The sequence below is a fragment of the Clupea harengus genome, chromosome 2 (assembly GCF_900700415.2).
Source record: "Clupea harengus chromosome 2, Ch_v2.0.2, whole genome shotgun sequence".
Classification (NCBI taxonomy): domain Eukaryota; kingdom Metazoa; phylum Chordata; class Actinopteri; order Clupeiformes; family Clupeidae; genus Clupea; species Clupea harengus.
Window position 1 is genome coordinate 22,989,855 of NC_045153.1, and position 20,913 is coordinate 23,010,767.

The 20,913-nt window shown below is 40.3% G+C and overlaps 2 protein-coding genes across 3 annotated transcripts in view; one reads left to right on the forward strand and one right to left on the reverse strand.

Moving 5' to 3' along the window:
* Positions 1-63: 63 nt before the first annotated feature.
* fundc1 (FUN14 domain containing 1) lies at positions 64-3,731 on the reverse strand. 2 transcript variants are annotated; one of them, XM_031587236.2, is made up of 5 exons: positions 3,177-3,731; positions 2,082-2,256; positions 1,785-1,860; positions 1,241-1,369; positions 64-729 (listed from the first exon to the last, which is right to left on the reverse strand). In XM_031587236.2, exons 1-5 carry the CDS (start codon positions 3,193-3,195, stop codon positions 652-654), a joined length of 477 nt encoding a protein of 158 aa, XP_031443096.1. In that variant the 5' UTR covers positions 3,196-3,731; the 3' UTR covers positions 64-651. The 2 variants fall into 2 exon arrangements, with proteins under 2 accessions (XP_031443096.1, XP_012693033.2); XM_012837579.3 differs by having other exon boundaries at positions 2,082-2,262; positions 3,177-3,729.
* Positions 3,732-4,197: 466 nt separating this feature from the next.
* Positions 4,198-20,913, forward strand: part of kdm6a (lysine (K)-specific demethylase 6A) — a 69,674-nt gene continuing 52,958 nt past the window's right edge. The window contains 4 exon segments of the mRNA XM_012837568.3: positions 4,198-5,043; positions 5,178-5,241; positions 12,371-12,479; positions 17,375-17,424. Of these exon segments, the coding sequence (XP_012693022.1) occupies positions 4,874-5,043; positions 5,178-5,241; positions 12,371-12,479; positions 17,375-17,424 (393 nt within the window). The 5' untranslated portion in view covers positions 4,198-4,873.

The following is a 20,913-nucleotide window of genomic DNA, read 5'->3' on the forward strand; positions in this document are numbered from 1 at the left end:
ACTCAGATCCTTAAAAGTGTGGTGCAAAAAGGACAGTCATTGCAAAGAAAGCATTCAAACCAATTTGTTTCAGAGTTGTATTACAGATATATGCACATACATAACAGAATAACAGAAAATTAGTAAACAATAAAGGTTATTTTGGTATATGTGCACAGCAGATAAGAATAGGCTCATTTAGATTTAACTTCTTTAAATATTGCACTGTCCAAAAGGCAAGTCATATACTCTAAAAACCTAGATATGATTCTCTTTATGGTCATATACAAGTACATGACATGAGGAAATTTCTATGTTTCCTATTTAACTGGAACCACAACCACCGCTGAGGATAATGCTTCCATGAGATTCCTATGAGTTGACAACACTACAGATCAACCAAAACAGATGGACCAAAATATACATGACACCTAGATCTTGATAGCGTTTGGTTTGTGTGGTGTTGTGCAGCTGCAGTGCACAACCCGGTCAATTCTACTGGCTGTAGAGACTCAGTAGTCTAAGAAGGGTTGGACTGAGCATGCTGCACAGACGACGTGGAGTACTGAGGGCCCCATACAGCATACTGTGGTATGAGACAGTGTTTCACAGTAACAAAAGGGGAAGCGGTTCTCATTTGAGATGACGGACAGCTGCCCCCCCCCGGAACGTTTAGGATGCCAGACCCAGCAGGAAGCCTCCAACGAATCCGCTCGACAGGACGATGTTCCTTTTCACAAATTCTGAGGACTGAGCAAAAATGATGTTGTTGTTATAGTATTCAGATGTCAATAATAAGATCTATACGTCAGAGAGCTAATTTAGAATGATTGGTGGGCCTGACCAGTCCTGAAGTATAGCCAAAATCCTATCTACAGCAAATGAATGAGACTGTGGAAGCCTGACTCCTTATCATCAGGGAAGAACTGCACTTTGTAAAATATAAGCGGACAATGGCTCATTTAACACATTTTCAGCCTTATTTGTGTCGAAGACGCAAGGAAATACAATACAGAAATATTTTAAATGTTCTTGCAGTGATCGACATTTTTGGCTCTCCTTTTAAGCCAAGAAGAATTATTAAATGTTAACGCAACTGCCAAGAATCAATTGGATTTGCTTTTAAAACCTGCCTCTGAATAGTGATGACAATTAGGAAGGCAATATAAAAAGCTTGGGTGTTGGCACCTTTCCTACGGTGCACATTTCCATACTTAGACGAATGAAATGCAAGGCCATTGGTGTGTCTCAAGATGCCTACCTCTTCTATGAAAGAGTTCAGCTCAGGAGCAGCTTTGTTCGCTCTCTTTTTCAGATGTTTCTTGGCTTTATTGACATCCTTTTCAACTTTTTTCCAGTCGACCTGCACATATCCACTGTGATTCGCAATCTTAATGGGTGGCAGAGAGAGAGAGAGAGAGAGAGAGAGGGATTGCAAATGTATATAAATATACAAATGTATTACTCCATACAGATTTTTAATTGATTCATCATTACACAACAAGGTAGCAAACATCATACTGAGAAATCAACACTTATAGGTCAATTTCATTATCACGTTTACTGCAGTTAACTTCATTTGATCATTCCTCGAATAGTAAACATGATATTCCAACTGCTTCTTTAATGAGCATCATTAAATTGGAAGTGGCCAAGGTAAAGGAAGTGCCCCAGCTAAAACTCATGATATACAATAGGAATAACCAGTCTAGTGCTATGCTAATGCAATGAAGAAGAAAAAAATTAACACATAAAGTAAAATACACAGAGTGCACTATTGCCATTCTCCTCCATTTTCCTTTTACCTGCAAGAGCAGAAATCCACCACCGACGGCAGTGGCAGCAATCTTCCCTACCCTTTGAAAAAGATACCCTGCACACCTTAAAGCAAAAGAAAAATCTAAGGTTAGAATCTACATTTACATCTACATATGTTTGTGCAGACTGCAAGTCACTACAAAACACCCATGACAAAACACAAATGACAAAAGGCTTTCCTGTTTTAAACCAAATGAGTCAAGGCATGCAAGACATCATATGATGTGTGAAAGACCCTGAGGTTGTAGTCACTTTGCTCTGCATAACTCTCTAGCACAACGCACCAGCCAGTGACTCCACCCATCATGATCTGAGTGGCCACAGAGTACTTCTCGGCTATCGGGCCAGAATTGTTCCCAAACACTCGGCTCCACCACTGATGACGCCTGGCATAATCTGTGATGTCCACAACTTCATACAACTCATCCTCAACTTCAGCATCTTGATCTTGATCTTGATCTTGATCTGAAAATAAACAAATGTCACAAGCACATTTATTGGAATAGAAAGGTAATTATATAGAACTGGAAGCGATTGAGATACACACTACCTCACACATTATAGACTATTTCATGTAATTTGAGTTCAGTGCAAGAAGCAGTGTATACATTTAGCAGATACTTTGATTCAAAGTGATGTACAGCACAGGTTAAATATAGTTAATTGATAGGCTGTTCTCCGTGGAAATTTAACTCATGACCTTAGCCCTGCTAGCACATAGTAGTTGAACTACAGCAACACTGTGTAGACCAGTAGTGATGAATGGTTAAATGGGGTGTTATACTGTAAGGTAGGTATCTATTACCCAACCATGTCAAAACATGCGCCTTTTTCCACGACAGATACAATGCTGAGGTGCACCTTTTTGGTTTGCCTGATTTAGGTAACGTTAATGTTACCTATTGAAAAACCTCAGGGTTAAATAACTAGTTAACTTGTTACCTTGCTAAATAACTAGCCAATCTTCTATCAACATACCCTAAATAACAGGTACTGATGCCATGTCATACCTATCCTACACTACATTTTCAAGTATTGGTTTTATAATTTGGGATTACCTTAGCTGGTTAGAGAACATAGTCTTTGAGGAAGCCACCTTTCCTTAATCTGTGATTACGTGTGCTAACGTTAGCTAACTAGCTGGGTCAGTATATAATAGTACACTGAGAAAAGCCTGTTGTTAGTAAAGGCTAATTTAGCTGGCATGCTAGCCAGGACTGATAAGTAGTGACAGTCAACCCAATAGTTTCATTTGATGCGGCAATCATGACACGTAAAAGGGATCAGAAGTAGACATGGACATAGAATAATAGAAAATTACTGAAACATTATCAGTAGACTCCTGAATGTTATGTGGTGTGCTAGAATCTATCACTTACCCTCTCCGCGGTCCGCCATTTTGAAACGCAGAGACTAACGTTAACAATGTTGACACTACAGGATCACGTACTCAAAGCAACGCTGCATTTCAAACGGCTCCTACGACATAGTGTTTGTGCAAGCAGGCAATTTCATTGTAAAATAGTCATATTAGTGAGTACGTGTGGCTAAAATGTACGTTTGAGTTTATGAACGTTACCCGATCCGTGAGCTAACGTTATTTGTTGTTTACAGTGCAAATAAGCACACACATATGGGTCTTAACGAACGATGCAAATGGTTTCTCATCCCTGCTGTTGTTTAACAATTTAGACCAGATATAGTAATTGACATGGGTTCGCTACTGGACCTATCTAGAAAATGATCACACTATAGACAACATTAACCTGTGGTAGCCTATTTCAGTGTTCACTACTATCCCATTTAAAGACTACGTGTGCATGCAAAAGCACACAACATAGGCTAGATAGGTTAGTTATCGTATTGTGTTGTATAACGAGGAGTGATTTGTAGGCTAAAAATGTCATCTGTCCGCCCCATAATTCACAAATTGTGGAAGCACATTCTTCATTTTTTCGGCTCTGGACATAGTTGACAGGTTTACTGCTCATTCAATCTTTTGATCCACACAGGGGAATCAGCTCGTCCAACAGGACAGCGACAGTCATTCTGGGCCCATGCAGGTTATTTCAACTAGGAGGGAGCACGTCTATTTAATAGTTCTGGAACGTTGCTGTTTTATCATGATGCTGATAGATAAATAGTCAATTTTGTACACGTGTTCTAATTTGTAAAAAGCTCACCAGCCTCCGAAGAATATTCCCAGATCACTTCTGTTTGTTATTTATTTGAGATTCGTTCAATAGCTGTCAATGTTTTGTGCTCCTATTCTGAAACTATTTGCTGCTGTGCAGGGTAGAAACTTGGTGCCTAGGATATTTGGTTGATTGCATTCTGTGTTAATGTTTAACATACCCTCAGTGCTGTCAAAAGAAACAACAAGTAGTCCAGACGAGTAATAAGACTCGGGGACCAGTTCAGAGTCGATTTTGATATTATCAGGGATGAAATCTTGGCCACCATTGCCTTTAGTTGTTGAAAACCAAAATGACTTTCTTTTTAACAGTCCGCCCCATTGGCAACGTTGTCAAAAAGACGTATACACTAACCAATAGTGTGTTTCACATTTCACTTACGTAATCAAAATACAGTATGAAAAGCCAATCAAAACCGCCATAGGTAGTGCGTAAAGTTACGGGTTTGTTATTTATCCTCCCCCTTGAAAGTTTATATGAGAAACGGAGAAAGGGACCCAAGACAAGGCCAGTCACATGTTCACTCAGGAAACTGATTATTGGTTACCCAAAACAGAGAGGGCGTTCCGACGGCAGCGGCGTGGGTTCGCCAGAGTGACACAATTATAATAACTTTGAGCTGGCGATTGGGGGGAAGTTTGTGATATTACCAAATAACGCCGTATGGTAAAAACCCCGCATTAGCATTGTTCCATGCATCCTACGGTATTAGCTAATACAGTGTGTTTTGCATAGAACAATGTGAAAAGGAGGCTTTTGGAAGGATCCTATTTTCCGGACTTGGCATCAATTCTTTTACGTTTAATCCTGGCAAAGGTGCTCGTCTTTGGTTCGTAAATTATTTCGGTGGAGTTTCTCTACCGCTTTCCTGTTGCTTTTCCATGAAATCGTGCGGAGTGTCGCTCGCCGCTGCTGCCTGCGCTGCTGCTCGAAGTATCGGCGCTGCTGGTGATGAGGAAAAGAAAATGGCGGCGGGAAAAGCGAGTGAAACCGAAGAGGACTTTCCGAAGCTAACGGCGCAGGAGAGGGACAGCTTGGTCGGAATCGACAGGTTAGAAATGCTCTTTAATCAAACTTAAATATGCCTTAATTTTTGGTGTCGCATACCTCATGTTTAAGTCGTAAAAAATCTATATGTGGCGCTCAAAGTAACACGGAACCGCCTGTGTTGTCCTCTATTTGCAGTTCACTATTTGGATTTCAGAGGCTTCATGAAGATGGCGCCAGAACGAAGGCCTTGCTGTTAAAGGTATGTCAGGAGTAGAACCAAGGCTGGCTGTTTTAGTTACCACTCCTGACTTATGCATTTCTCTCTTGAAATAAGCACCCGATAAACATTGTTTGTCTGCACAAGCAAATGTTGCTAATATGGCTCCTGCCAATAGCCGTCAGGCCAACGAAACTTCAATGTTCACTGTGCTGCACTGTCAGTAGCCACACATTAAAGCAAGCTAGCGACTGAGCTTTTCATCCAGCAATGCTATCTCACGTTAGCTTGCAAGATAATTTGCTGGCAAAGATCATTACGGATTCCTATTTGTGTGAAACTACGAATTGACTAAAATTTGAAAGCCCAATTCCTCTCCAAGTTATGACAAAATAAACGAGTGTGGCGTGCAAAGCTTTGCTAGCTAGCTAACGTTACCTCCACCAGATGTAACCACTCTGGTCTGCCAGAATATTATAAGATTCAATAGCCTCTCTAGGTTGGTTTTATTTGTAACTGTGGGTTAGCTAGCTACATCTAGGCTATGTAATACATGAAAGGCTCAGGCAAGGTGCCACGCCAACCCAATACCAGATGATGTGTATTTAAAATGTTCAACCAGCTAACGTTTGTTCATCAGTAACGTTGCTATTTGCTAACCTAAGTGGTCAGTGTCTGCTAAATAAGAATCGTAGTAAGCTAGCTGTGCACAGCTAGTAAGCGACTTGGTCATTGAAAACCCTCGGCTGGGTGTAAGCTAGGTGGCTGGCTAAATCCCTACTGAAACACATCGTCTCTCCTCGAGATTATTAACACGGTCGTTGCAAGTGTCGCTGTTTGATAATGTGTAGTTGTTTCAACCCAAGTTGTACAGTCGACGAAAGTATGTTCCCCATATTATAATACATTGGTCAATAGGCACCACACAGGTAGCTAGAACAGTGTGAATCTAGAGGTAGAAAGCTATGTAGCTGGTTGGCGAATTTGAGTGTCGTCCCGGTTAACGCACTTTGAAATGGCGATACCCAACTAGCTATGGAACTAGCCAGCACATTACAGATAAACGGCTAGTTGACGATGCTGACCTATCCTGGGTTAAATGCAACGAAGTAGGCAGCTAACTCCACTCTATAGCATAAACACATCGATAAAATGTCTGACGACTGGCGCAAGTTAGCTTTAGTCCGAGTTGAAAAAACAGTGTGCTACTTAACTATTCTGTGCAAAGCTCAATTGTGATTATTGGTACTTGTCATTTGCTAGCTACATTAGCTAGCTATGTTAGCCGTGAAGCTAATTTTGGTTTAGTATCCGTATTAATTCTCACGTTAGCCAACATACCCAGCCGAAACGGTTTTTTGTTGGTTTATTCCAAGCTACCTAGTTCGTGTTTTCGCTGCAACCTTGTTTTTGGTTGGTGCAACGTAATGTGAAACTTTTTTCGGTGTCGGCTTTGCTATTGTCACTTTTTGATGACATGGATCAAACGTGTTCAGCCCTGTAACGTTAGCCATCCAGCAGTAGCTTCTAGCTAATATTTTGAGTCTCTGAAAGCTAGCCAAATTGCTAGCTAAGTCGCTAATGGCTTCGTGGATTGGTCCAAGATGGCGGGGCAGGGAGGGGAGTGTTGCACAAATGTGTTTTTTCACCCGTCCGATTATTTTCAAGCTTAACTAATGGTGCACGTTGTGGTTGTTTAAGTGTTTTTTCATTGGTGTACACTAGCACGGAAATACAAACTGGGTGTCATTCCTGTCAGGCCAGCGAGCAAGACACCTTCCCGTTATGCACAGCTCTGAATCCAACCTGTAGATAGCGTTGCTGGCCGACAATGCTCGAACAATACCATCCCCACTCGCCCATACAGTGAGACGAAAAAGTTTTGAGCAGTGTGGATCATTCGGTAGTTCTAGCAATTGTTGATGTCTTAACACAACATTGTATTGGAAACGAAAGCAGAATTTAGTCTGTTCCTCTATACATTAAATTAAGAAAGGAAATCAATGCATAACATACTTGTTCTGTGGATGCTTGTGAAATTACTGATGGTTAAGTGGCTCTTTTTTATTGGAAATAACTTGGTGATTGGATTTACTTTTTGTAAATTAAATCTGAAAATATATGAATGAAATGTGAAGTACTCCTATACATGTTAACTGTCCTTATTATACATACCTCAAAATGATACTTACAGGGGCTTTGCGCTAAAATGCTCATTTATATTGCACAAATTGATGGAATAGATTAATTCAATCAGGTAATGGGCGAAAAAGTTAATGCAATTGCAAAATGTTGCTAGTGCTAATATTTTTTTTTGCCCTTTCTGATCCTAAATTAGTATTTGCTCTAATTTATGTTTGTGTAGGCTGGAAACTTAAGGTTCACATAAATGGGCCTGAAAGATATTGGTGGGAAATGTTGAACTAGTACAGTTTGTTTATTTATTAGAAATTATTTTATATTTTAATTTACTTTTGTATGAGGCAACTGAGAGCACATACTTGTCTGCTAGGCAGTGTCATGCCCCCCTAGAATTTGTATGTATGTGGATTGCTGCCAACTCTTACGTTTATGCTCTTGTTCTAGGCATATACACAAACACATTTTTTCCCCTTCCACACAAATAAAGAAAAGCCTGCATGTCAGTAGTTCTGCAAATTGAGCAGGCACAAGTTGATTCCCTTTACACTTATTTCCATGTGTGGTCCATGTCCTCACCTGCAAACATGTGTAACGTATTTACACACACACACACACACACACACACACACACCACAGCTGTTCTTGGTCCAGAGCTGTGTTACTGAAAGTTTGTTGACGTGGGATATCTTGTCACTAACAATGTTTGGTTACACTTTTGACTGCTTTCTGCGTTTTTTCCTGGAAAACAAATGTATGTGAGGATTATCAAGCAGGCTGTAAATTACGACGATAGGAAAATGATGTCCTTGTAGAAACACAGTAGTCTCCACTGCATCTCCTTATATGGTGGGTTGCTTTGAACTGTTCATGTAAATGTCTGGAGAAGGAGACTTTATAATTCAGTGTGGTTTGACATGACTGATAACCTTCAAGTGGTGTTTGGCAAGGTTGCCAGTTTGTAGCTATAATGAATATCATATAACATCTCATCATATTTCTTTAAGGATCTCAAAAGATGATCAAATTCTTCCCCATGCATTGTCATTTATGTATCCTAGCACTGTGAAGCATGTTACAAAGGCGATTGTTTTTCTTCCTCATTGGTAAATGTGTTGTTGATTCTGCCATGAGACCCCCTTGCTATGCTTTCTATAGTAGAGCTTGGTGTACTGTACTGTTGCACCATTTTTCCCTAGATGACCAGTTCTCCTGAAACCTGTTCCACCTTGTGCAAATTAACTGGCATATACTGTCACTAATATGTCTCATTTTGCTGTGTGCCTGTGCTGCCTGTCCACACAGCTGTGCAGGGAAGATGTCACTTAAGGGTAGCCTAGACCACCGGGCCCTCTGCCAACATGCCATAAAAAGTTTAGAATACTTCACCTTAGATAGGAGTATGGCAGCCACACAAAAGCCAATTAAGGAGAAAATAAGGCAATGTCGTAACTCCCTGGAAACGTTCCAGATTGGGGGGGGGGGGGGTAAAAAAAAATCTCTTGGAAAGCATGGACCAGGCCAGTAATTGTGTGTTGCATTCAAGTTGCATAGCTTGCTTCTGCACAAGCAATCATGATGAGGTTGGTAAAAAAGAATTTGGAGAGGATTTAAATTGGAGCAGGGGTGTGAGATGAACCAGTTTTGTGTTGGGAGTGCTGTAGAACCTTTGTACTTTTTATTTTTTGTGTGTGTGCGTGGCTGTTTATTCTTTTAACTACATGCACATCTCAAGTTTTGTTCTTGGTTTGAGCCCATCTCCCTTGTACTCTTCCCCTGCTTTATTCTCTCTCTCTTTTTATTTTTGTGTAGAGCTTCCTTCTTTCCATCGTGAATGTGTGGTGGAACTGGTCTGTCATGCGCTGACAGAAGGCATCCACGCTTGACTCGTGAAATCCAGCTGGAAGCTTTGATGGCTCTCTGGTGTGTGTGTGGTTCACTGCTTACCTATCTGCCTTGGGTTTGGCCAGAAGTGCTTGGGTTGTGCAGTTGGTACCTAGGTTTGGGATAAGTCATAGGACTGCAATAGTGGTGGTAGAATTCTTGGAATAACCTACAGCATACACCCATCCACTCGAGTATTCTTTCTGCTGAAGCTTTGGTTTAGCTGTTGGTAAAGATCTGATACGTGCCTGCAAACTGTTTTTCCTTTCTTTAAATTACCACCCTTGCCTTCTCTGTTTTCTGTGACATTTCTTTTTGGCACTTTGTTTTTGTTTTGCTTGTCTCCTCTTCGCTCCATTTCTTCAAGGCAGTGTGTCTTTAAAGCCCCCTACCCCTGAGCCTCTGAAGTCCTATGCCTGGTAAACCTCGGGTCAGATTTTTAACCAGTGACTTTCTAGAACCAGCACCAGTGAAGTGACGGCAAAGTTCTGAGAATTTGTCCTACTTTGGTTCGGTGGTATTTGTGTTTAGAGTTGCCTGAGGATGACCTTAACTTTTTAACTGGTGCTTGCAAATGCCCCCATCGCAGCTGTATCCCTTGCAGTTTCACAAAGCATGTTTTTACAAATGCTGCTGTCTTTTACACAGTGGAGATGGGGTCTCTTCTATCGGGGAAATTACAGAGAAGCAGGCTCATGTTTGGAATGAGTATCTCTGTCATAGTAGTTGTGCCTTGTTGTATCTTAGATTTGCGTTGACTCATGATGTTGGATGCAATAAGTAATATAAGAAACAAGCTAGAATGGTGGGACTTATGCACATCAAAAGAGATGAGATTCTGACCACGTGGTGAGTGGAGAAATGCATGGATCCTTCCTGGTCCAGTGACCTTTATTTGAACTCGCCCGTCCTCATTTGAATGTATTACATTTCAGTTGAATCGGTGGCTGCCGGACCTGTCTGCTCATTGCAAAGCGTACTCTGGGGGATTGGTCTGCCTCCCTCCGCTCTGACTGTCAAGACTGCCAGTGGAGGAACAGTGTGCAGCCACTCCTTTGCTATGAAAATGTCTATTTTTTTTTTTTCTCCCAACAGAGGGAGAGGGTTATTTGCATAATGAAATTAAAGAAAGGTATTGAAGGGAGACTTTTTTTTTTTAAGATATGTTTGGATTGAACTTTATGGCTGTCAAACATCACTGCAGTGTTTCCCCTACCGTTATACTAGGGGGGCGCCCCGCCCCCCCAACGGCACCCCCGCCCCCCCTGAAAGGTCAAGTTAATTTTGTTCAATTTTATTTTCTATAAAGCGCCAGATCACAACGGAAGTAATTTAAGGTTACCTTTCCTATAGAACAGGTCTATAGCTTGTTCTTTTATTAAACAAAATAAATAGCCTTATGTTTATCTTATTTACACGACGGCATGTCATTTCTGTCTCTACATGGTCGCGCGTTTACAATTCTCTGCTCTCTGTATCGCGCATGGCGGAGTTCCGCCGCGATGCGCACAAACACACACACAGACACGTGCGCGCACACACAGGTGAGCACGCTCCCACCAGCAGACAGAATTGCACTTTTAAGCCTTAAAAAAACTAATATCCAGGCGTTTATGAATCCGGCAGAGATCTTTTCCTAGGTAGGGTCGACAATGAGGCCCAATGAGAGTGGCTACAACAGACGTGGAAACAGAACGTACGTACAGAATGTCCGCACCGAAAATTCAGAAATAGATCTGGCTTCCATTTTTTGATCATTTTCCGCAAGTTGTGCGTGGCCCTTTTTACACAGTCTGGTAATGAATCTATGAAATGTAACGAAAATTATGTATTTTGCTGTGAATAATGAAGAAAGCAATAAATCCGATTATTTGCCAAACCCTCAAGAGCTGTTGCCATGGAGATTTAACGTTACTTTCTGTTTGAAGACAAGGTAGCAGCTAGTGTTGAAGAATGGATGACTTGAAATTGGACGACTTTAAATGAATATATGAAATTGAACATCAACACCTATACGGATAAAATAAATAAATAAACAAGGATAGCAAAACAGATTGATAAGCAATGAGAATGGCAGAAACACATACAGGACGTCAGATGACGAGACGGAGCATAGTGACACAGGCTGTTTGTTTTTTTCGTCATATGAAGGCTGAGACATTCATAACATTTTATTCAGTCTTACTGGTCCTTTTGTAATGCCAACATGTGCACTTCGTTGTAGATAAGTAAAGCCTATTTTGCTAAATTTTTGTAGTCCTGGTAATCTTTTGTTTGGCATATTGGTGAGGTTATTAAGAGGACCATTTCTCAATCGTTTTGTTCTTGATGAATTAATGTTTGTTTATTAATCAATTATTTTTCAACACATAACTCAATTATAATTACAAAGAGGACAATTCACAACTTTTTATCGCAACTTTCACTTGTTTCGTCAATTTAATTGCAACAAAAACCTAAAAATAAAAACTTTCATTGCAACTTTTTGGAAAAGCTCCTGCGAAATCAGGAATTTTAGGCCGCAAATGTTTCAAAATATGTTCTTCCAGAAGCCCAGAAAGATACACCACTGCAGCGACAAAAGCTGCACACTTTGTGGATAATTGTCATAAAAAGACATGTTCCGATGTTTAGTTGTTATATTGACTGCTGGCTGTCATTAATAGAAACACATGAACACCATGATTCCTTTAAGCTTTGTGTCGGTGGCCACGCCACGCCGCGTACCGTGCCGCAACCCCCCCCCCCAAAGCTGTAAACCTAGGGGAAACACTGCACTGTATACACATGCCATATGCGAGGAATGGTCGGGCAGCAGAATGAGTCAGTATTCTGTTGGCGTAATACAATGAATCGGAAGGAAACAGACTGAATGTGGAGTTTCTGTGTTTTGCTTGTAAACCAGCGCTTTGACATGCATTTCTGTTTCAGGCATTTTCCTGAAAAACTGTATCATTCTTAGAAATTCACAGATGGGCAGAATGGCATTTTCAATATAAAGTGTTATGCTAGGTGGTTTAAGTATGCGTGTTGTTTCACCCTGAATTGTTTGTCAACATCTTAACTAGTTCTTAGTTACAGATTATGTGATATGAAATGGTTTCTCATTGCTCATCAAATGTTGGTGTCTGTTTTCTTTACCTTACAGGCTGTTCGCTGCTATGATTCTCTCATCTTGAAAGCTGAAGGAAAGGTTGATCCAGAGTTGTTTTGCCAGCTAGGTCACTTCAACCTCCTATTAGAGGATTACCCAAAAGGTGAGTTTCAGATACACTGAGTATTGACTTGTGGTTCAGATGTTTTGTTATTTTTGTCAAAGCATGTAGACAATAAAATCCTCCTGAAACTACATGACATTTAAAAGCCTTATGGTGTATTGGTTCTCATCATGCCAAGTTTTTAAATGACTGGCACGCTCAATGTGCCTGTCCATGTCCCATCAAGAATCGTGGCCAAGTAAGAGTTGTGTGTGTGTGTGTGTGTGTGTGTGTTCGCTCCAACTGTTGAAAGAGTCGGGTAATCGCTGGGCCTTGAAGACATCAGTATTCATTTAACCATGTTGATTATTCTCTGTAGTATAATGCTGCTTTGGCCCTACAGCTTGTTATTAAAACACTATGACGATGATTCTACTTCCAGGGAACACAAACCCTGAAAGAAGGCGTTTCCTGGAATGTGTACAACTGACATGCATAGACTGAATTTGTATTTGAGCAAACTATGCACATGTGTACTGACATAGTTGTTGTGGTGTTGGCGAAGGGCTGCAATCAATTTCCATTGGGAGTCGTGCCTGCTCATATTTTCAGTTTACCTCGCATGACTTTTGGCATTCAGTGAATAACCCAAATCCCACCAACTCTGTGTACATCCAAAGTTACTCGTTTTCAGATCTCATCAGATCATCTGTGGGACATGAGTTATTTTTTTTTCCTTGCACCATTTTTGTAGCAAGTTAAGAAAATGTATTAAAACAGCAATGGATTCTTGAGGTTTGTCTGAAATTTAGTTAAATTGTTGTAATTCCCAGTGATTTTTAATCTTGGCCCATGCTACACCTTTTCACCAATCTTCATGACTGGTTGGTAGTTTTTGTGTAATACAGACAGACAAACAAACAAACCCAAAACATAACCTTGGCAGAGGTCAAATTGATTCAATTTGCATCCATCCATTCCAAAGCCTTTTGGGGTTTTTTGGACCTTTTTTTTTTTGTTTTTGGCTGAAAGGCTTTTGTGATCACAACCTCTGTAGACTTTCCTTTTCTTTTTGTTAGCAAAGTGTACCAGTGAACAATGGGAGCTGTCTGCCAGAAGAACATGTTCCTCCTAGACGCCATTGCCCGCCTTGCATTTGCCGTCATCTGCTGTAAATTTTAAAACCGGAGAGCAGGCCATGTCATAAAAAGGCATTTAGAGGGCTCGCTTGTCACTCTGATTGTCTGGATGCACTCTGGATGTTCTTTGAATTCCCTCTTTCACAATTGTGGTAACATGGAAGTGTCTTGACTGTCTGTCTACAACTGTTTCTAATGGCACGTTCAGCCAAATGAAACAATTATGCAATAGTCTTTAGAACGAGGTGAATTCTAGAAAATGTGGAAAAAATGTTTTTCCCTCTGCAAATTTATGAACGCAGTCCCTTTAGGATTTTGCGACCCTTGGGTTTTCCATAAATTCACACTAATGATAAGGATTTCCCGCAATTGCAATTCATGGAATTTCCATTTATTTACAATTGATTTTATTTTACACAATCACCACAATTTTTAACTGCAATTTTTGAGAATTAGAAAATTCTATTCAACTCGAGGGTTGCATTTGGGATGGTATATGAGCTGCTTATTTGGATAAGCACTGAGGTCATTAGTCGTACCAGTTGAGACCATCCTTGAAATGATGTTGGTTTGCTGTTACCCAAATTAATCAAATTGGGCATAACCTACTTTTTGATTGTGCCGCAATCACATTGTATTAAGAGTTGTTGTTGTTATTATTATTATTATTATTATTATTATTATTTCTGTTAGTTCTGGCACCCTTTCAACTCCCGTTTTCACTGTATTGATTCCGTTGCAGCGCTAACAGGTCCGTAGTAATTCTTTGTAGTCTGTACTCAGCTAATTGCTAAGTCAGGTGGTTAAAGTGGATGAGTGCAGGTTATATGTTGCTAGTATAGTGGTTAGCATCGCTACCTTCTAAGCAGTCGACCCGAGTTCAATTCCCAGCCAGGATGCCGTTGAAAGTCACTTTGGACAAAAGCACAATGTTGACACCATTCAATGACCCAATTCACAGATCTGCCCAAATTGTACACTTTTTATCGTTGTTTTGTGTTCTTGATCACTTTTTTTCCCCCCATTAATGTTATATGCCTGAGCGTTATGCTGAGGAACTGCATTCTGTTAGATTCAGTGGTCTTCCAAGAGCCACAAATCAGAGCTGATAACAGGCATCAGCACGTTGAGCTAACTGGCAAACGCAAGCTTGTTACTAAATAAAACGAGACTGAGAAATGATCTATGAATTTAGAGTAAGCTTTGTAATTTGAGTGATTTTAGATTTGGATATACAGTGCCTTGCATAAGTATTCACCCCCTTGGATGTTTTACCCTTTTATTGCTTTTATAAATCAGTCATGGTCAATATAAGTTGGCTTTTTGGACAAAACAAAATCAGGCAAGCTAACGAAATCCAGCTATATATCAGTATTGCATTTTTTTGTGTTCACTTTCTTTATCGAATACATGGATAGGCTGGGATGACCGTGCTTTAAAATCTGAGCACTGTTCATGTAGAGCACAGTCTAATTACTAGATATAGCTATTGATTGCGAAGTTGGCTAATATTGCCTCCCTTGCCTATGAGGAGTGCCATTAAATAGGTAACAGTAGCTAGGGCCAATGATTTTCCGCGACAACGGAAAACGGACGGAATTCGCGGAATGAACACTTTGAAACGGAATTGCACCTTTGAAACGGAAACATCATTTTGTTCATACAAATCGCCCAAATTCCCCTGTATTTTGGGCTGCAAGGCTATATTTCTTTCAAATAAACATAACAACGTTTGCAACGATGAACAAACATTAATTAAAGAACAAAACCACTGAGAAAATGTCACGTCTGCGCTGAACTCTGCTCCGGCCACGCCCCCCTTTTCAACGGTTGACCCACAGATCTCCGCTAAAGCCACATTCAGTCACATTCACGCGCTCGTCTTCCCAATCGCATTTAAAACAAAAAATGTTTAGTCTTCTGTTCTGTTGATGGCTGGCAAATAACAATCTAAGAAGGGCACATATTATTCACTCATTTTAATCCATCAATCTACCTCAGGGTGAACAAAATGAGCTGAAACGGGAAAAAAACGGAATTCACTAAATGTGAAACGGAAAATGCATTTTTTTTTTAAACGGAAAATCATTGGCCCTAAGTAGCGTTCCCGGATATTATGGGCTTCTGGTTGAGGATGCATAACTCCAGCAATAACGGGTTGGGGTATGGATGCAATGCAAGTAAGTTTGTTTGTGTGGGAGTTGGTGAACTAGGAAATGTGAGTGCCCGGTAGAGAGGGTTAACGTTACGTTATTTGTTATAGATGACCGACGTGGAGAAAGCCATGACTCCTGTAAACACAAAAACATGCAGTGACTGAATCTTAGAGTATAATAGGGTTAGGATCTATTTGGGATGTGTTTAACTGGCAGTTTCCCTGCAGAGGTAATGTAATAGAGATGTTTGTCTTCATCGATATATATATGTGTGTTCTAGTTTAGTTTGTTCATCAGTTTTATCACTATTTCCTGTGCACTGATTTCATTCCCATGTCTGATCCCTGCAGTTACCGTTAGTGATCCTCTAATACTGCTGAACAATCACACTTCGCATTTTCTTGCATAGAGGTAAAATTATGAACTTCAAAGAGCTTTTACGTCCAAGTCAGTTTTGTATTTGCAATACTGTTCATTACAGTAAAGCATTCAACTAGCACACTGTTTCCCTGTAACAATATTGCTATCATTTGTATCTGTCAACCAATGTGTGTATTCTGTAAAATTGAACAAGAATACACCATCAGAGAACCCTCATTCCTTAAATATCAGCTATGCTGTAGAAACGGAAAGGAGGAAAATTGTTTTTAGCGGATGCTTTTGTCCATAGTGACCTACAAAACAAAGTTGGAGGAAAAAAACCAATACGAACAACCAACAAAATGCTTACAACAGTGTTGTATTATCAGCTCGTATTGAAATTAACAATAATAACTATAATTTTAAAAGTGTAGGGCTTGCAATGAATACATTAGAATGTTCTATGTGTGAAATGTTGTTTTGCCACGCTTGGATTTAACGACGTGATCAAAGAGCATTATTAGGAAAAAAGATCAGGAGTGTATGGCAATATAGTTTAACCAATATATGTTTACATAATTTTTTTTTTAATTTGTATGTCTCAGCAAATTGATGAATATGATACATTTTGATTAATAATTTTTTTTTTTACCTGACAGCCCTTGATATGTAAAGGATAAAGGTGTCAAATGATACTTTTTTGGTGATTGGAAGTAAAAAAAATATATATATATATATATATATATAAAAATAGTTTTTCCTGTGGGAATTCCTAAAAAACTGTGATGCCACCAGGATCTTGCGAGGGTTTGTTGTGATTTGTTGTGGCCAAAATTGACAATTTGGTGCAGGAATTCTCAGAAATTGCAGTTAACATCGCAGTGGTTGTGTTGCATGTAAATCAATCGCAAGTAGTACAGAAATGCATTTTTGCTGTATTATAAGAGCAATTACAGGTAATCCTTGAATTTGTGAAAACGCGAGATTGCAAAATCCTGGAGGGACTGACGAGAGAAGAATCTGTTTTCTGTAGCCAGGTCCTGTGCAAAGCAAGGAAGTGTAGCCATCTCTTTGAGCAAGTTTAAAAGACAAGAAGTGTAGCCATCTCTTTGGGCACGTTTAAAAGTTGTCAAACCCCAGACCCAGATCATTATTTATTTGGAAAGATTTCTGTTTTGGTTAGGTCTGTTTGAAATAAATATTCTAAAAAATATCTATCTATTGTATCTGTTACCATGCCATGATCACATTGTTGTTTCATTGCCTGCGCCTCTCAAACTCGTCTCCCCTTCTCTTTCAGCATTATCTGCATACCAGAGGTACTACAGTTTACAGTCTGACTACTGGAAGGTGAGTGATCTGTAACTCGTCTGGCAACCATTTGCCTGTCCATCACAAACCAGGTTTCTTTTCAGCTCCAGAACATTCAGTGACATCACTTTTTGCTCTGATTCTGGCAGTTGGATAAGAACAGGTGGATGCGCCATGATGGTGCTTATGAAGGGATAAGAATGCCAGGTTGGGGACTCGATTTTTGGGCAAGCAAGAGTGAGGTTCTGATTGTCAGTCCCTCCAGGGTTCGGATAGACTTGAATGGGTTTATTGAGAGACAACATGATTTGAAGCTTGCATTTCAATTAATAGTTGTAATTTATATGTTTTCATCCCCAGTCATGGTTGTGTTTGGTGGGGGGTGTTATTAGTTTACATTAGGGCTGTTTGGCCCATTTTCCTTTATAGTTGAATACTTGGGTGAAGATGGGTGACGGTGACGGGGCCAGTGGAGACCTGAGATGTATGGGGTCTGACAGTTCTGGGTCCCAAGCAGCAATGCCCTCACAGAAGGCAGTTCTGTTACCGATTCAGTAGGGGGGGGAGATTTTTTTTTTTTTAATATTCTAAGCGCTTCATTTCATCTAGATGAAGTCATTAGATGTGTAAATCTTTTTCAGGTTATTTATTTAATTGTTTGTTGATTCATTTATTTCCCCCGGTCGGCTCGCTCCATTCCACAGTAATATACTCCATGATTCCATTCCACTTGTAGGATCTTTAGAGCCAAATGTTGAACAGGACAAGATCATGCAATCAAAGTTATAAATGGTACCCATAGTTATAAATAGGGTTGCAAAGGGGATGAAACTTTCCATGGGAAGTTAAGCTTGGGAATTTTGGAGCAGTGCAAAAGTTAGCCTATAACGCTAAATGGCAGTCGTAAATCGGCCAGATTGGAGTGTGCCCATGTTCTATAGGGCTGAATTTGTGAAAAATCGTTGGTGATTGCGTTCACATCCATTTTACAGACATCCTCAGATTTAAATAATTCAAATAAAAATAAATACGTCAATATTTGTATCATCAATTACGTTTCACATTTATAGTCATGATTCTACGAGGCATCGTGATGTCCCAAAATAAATAAAAGCACTACACGAACACTGCAAATGGCATTGGATAGATAAATAAGGACTAAACTCAATAGCGTGGATATAGCCATAGTGGAATAGAATGGACACATCTATATTCTGCAGTACAGTACCTCCACCTCTGCACCGGTGAAGTTAGGTCTGCGTTTACTGGACTGTGTGTTGATATGTGCAGATTAAGTCAACTGCATTACCCAGAATGCACTTGGCATACGGGCTGTAGACGTAATGGTTACATGTTGAAAGTCGCTCCAGTAAAGTTAGAGCAAAAACCCACGCTGGCCGTGTGAGTAGTATTTTAAAACGCACTACACGGCATAACAGAGCGGGGTTCGCTTTCGGCTTTGACATGATTTTGATCAGTCTCAAGTTGCTTTCGCATTGCCTGTGGATTCTGCACACGTCGCTATAGTTAAATGCTCTTATAAGAAGCTGACGGGGCGTTTTATATATGCAAATCCAAGTGTACAAGAACATGCGTTCAATTTAAGAATCAGTGCACAGCTAAGAACACTTTAGCGGTTTAAGAAAACATTTCCAGGTGTTCATGAATCCGGTAGAGATCTTATCTTAGGTTGCTCTTTTGAAGTTCATAAGAAGATATTTAAGAAGACACTTAAGAAAATGTTCGAGAATGAGGCCCATTGTCTGCCATATGACAAGGTAAATGCAGTTAGTATAAATAACCCCAAAATGTCCCGTTAATTCCCATGGAAAGTTTCCAACTTTGAATATTCCCGGAATTTTGCAACCTTAGTTATAAATGGTATTAAAGTTATAAGTATTGCCATGTAATCTCTGATGCCCTACTGAATGGCACATTTTGCCACTCTATACATAGTTACCAAGAGGTTACATTTGACTGCTATAGTTGGGTCTGGACAGGTATAAAGTCAATGGCCCAGTTAAGAGAAACACACACTTGTGTATAGACTACACTAATTAGAACCAGCTAAAGCTGTCCTGAGCATCCTAACGTAAGATGTTGTTCAGCCAAATAATGCTAGATTAATCGCCTATGATGGAACCAAACATGACTTTTCCTGTTGTAACAGACATGAACTGAGCACTTACATTATTTTGTACCATCTGACTCTGTAACCCATGCCCATGGATATGCACTCTGCCTTTGTCTCAGTGAGAGCAAATAGCTGATACCTGACTCATTAGCATTCAAACTTCTTCTCCCCCAAGATAGCCTCCTTCCTGCTATGACCCCCCCTTCACCTTTTTGTCCTCTGTTCTCCCCCCCCATTGTACCCCCATTTCTGCCATTACCTATAGGGTGTGGTTTTATCACCATTCCCCTGTATTCTCCTACCTGACTGAATGGTATAAACGCCAAACCCTTCTTACTGTCAGGTAGGGCATTCTCTGAACAATACGCTGAAATAAATTCCAGAAATCCTGACCACGTCTTCCTGTCCGTTCTTCAAGTTAGATTTTATCACCTCTTCCAATGAAGCATTGGTGGGACTTGACCATAGTTTATATGTCCATTGACAGTTCACAGAGAGAACCTCATGAATGATGAATAGCTTACATGAATAATATTTCATCAGATGCCACATTTGATTGAGAATGAACAGTTCTCAGGAATGAGTGGTGTGACTTTTCCCTCTGTCAATTTTTTTTAAATCACACACACACACACACACACACACACACACACACACACAGGTATGTGAGTTCACACCTGCCTATCCACATTTGCACTTCGCTTACACCATCTCTCTTCAAAACGCACTCTATATTTGAATGACCTAGGGCTCATGGCACCTTTTTTAATTTTTTTCTTTTTTTCCCCCTCTCCTGCTTGTAGGCTGTCTACTTGCATCTCTATCAGTTTCCTGTCTCTTTGTGAATGTGTGTTTCACTTTTGTCACTTGTACAAGTGTGTGTGAAATTACAGAAATATGTGGTTGTCAGTTGTTTGTGTGTGTGTCCAGTCTGTCATGGTTTGACGCCTGTATGGCTGGCTCTAGAGCCTCTACCACACACTGCTCTCCACATCTCAGACCCATCTCACATTTGCAACAACCACCCTCTTTTTTTTTTTTCTTCAGCTGTTTGAATGGCTGTAGCAGTGTTTCACCTCTCTCTCTCTCTCTCTCTCTCTCTCTCTCTCTCTCTCTCTCTCTCTCTCTCTCTCTCTCTCTCTCTCTCTCTCTCTCTCTCTCTCTCTCTCTCTCTGGTGTTCACTCTCTCACCCACTCTGGTCACATTCTGATTTCCTGTCTTTCTCCTAGGCCATGTCCATCCCCCCCGCCCTCTCCTGCATTTTCTCTCTCTCTCTCCAATGCTCTTTTGAGGCATGGAAATCACCAGCAATTGCTGTCATGGCTGTCTACAGATCCTTACAGGACCCAGTTCCTGTGTCAACTTAGTTAGTGTCAGCTCCGGGCTGTACCGT

Bases quoted from the DNA above. Each gene is read 5' to 3' on its own strand.
- fundc1 (XM_012837579.3), bottom strand. The intron at 1,370-1,784 runs GTAAAAGGAAAA...CCACCCATTAAG, and splicing joins GTGGATTTCTGCTCTTGCAG to ATTGCGAATCACAGTGGATA. The intron at 730-1,240 runs GTAGGCATCTTG...ATTTTTGCTCAG, and splicing joins TGAACTCTTTCATAGAAGAG to TCCTCAGAATTTGTGAAAAG.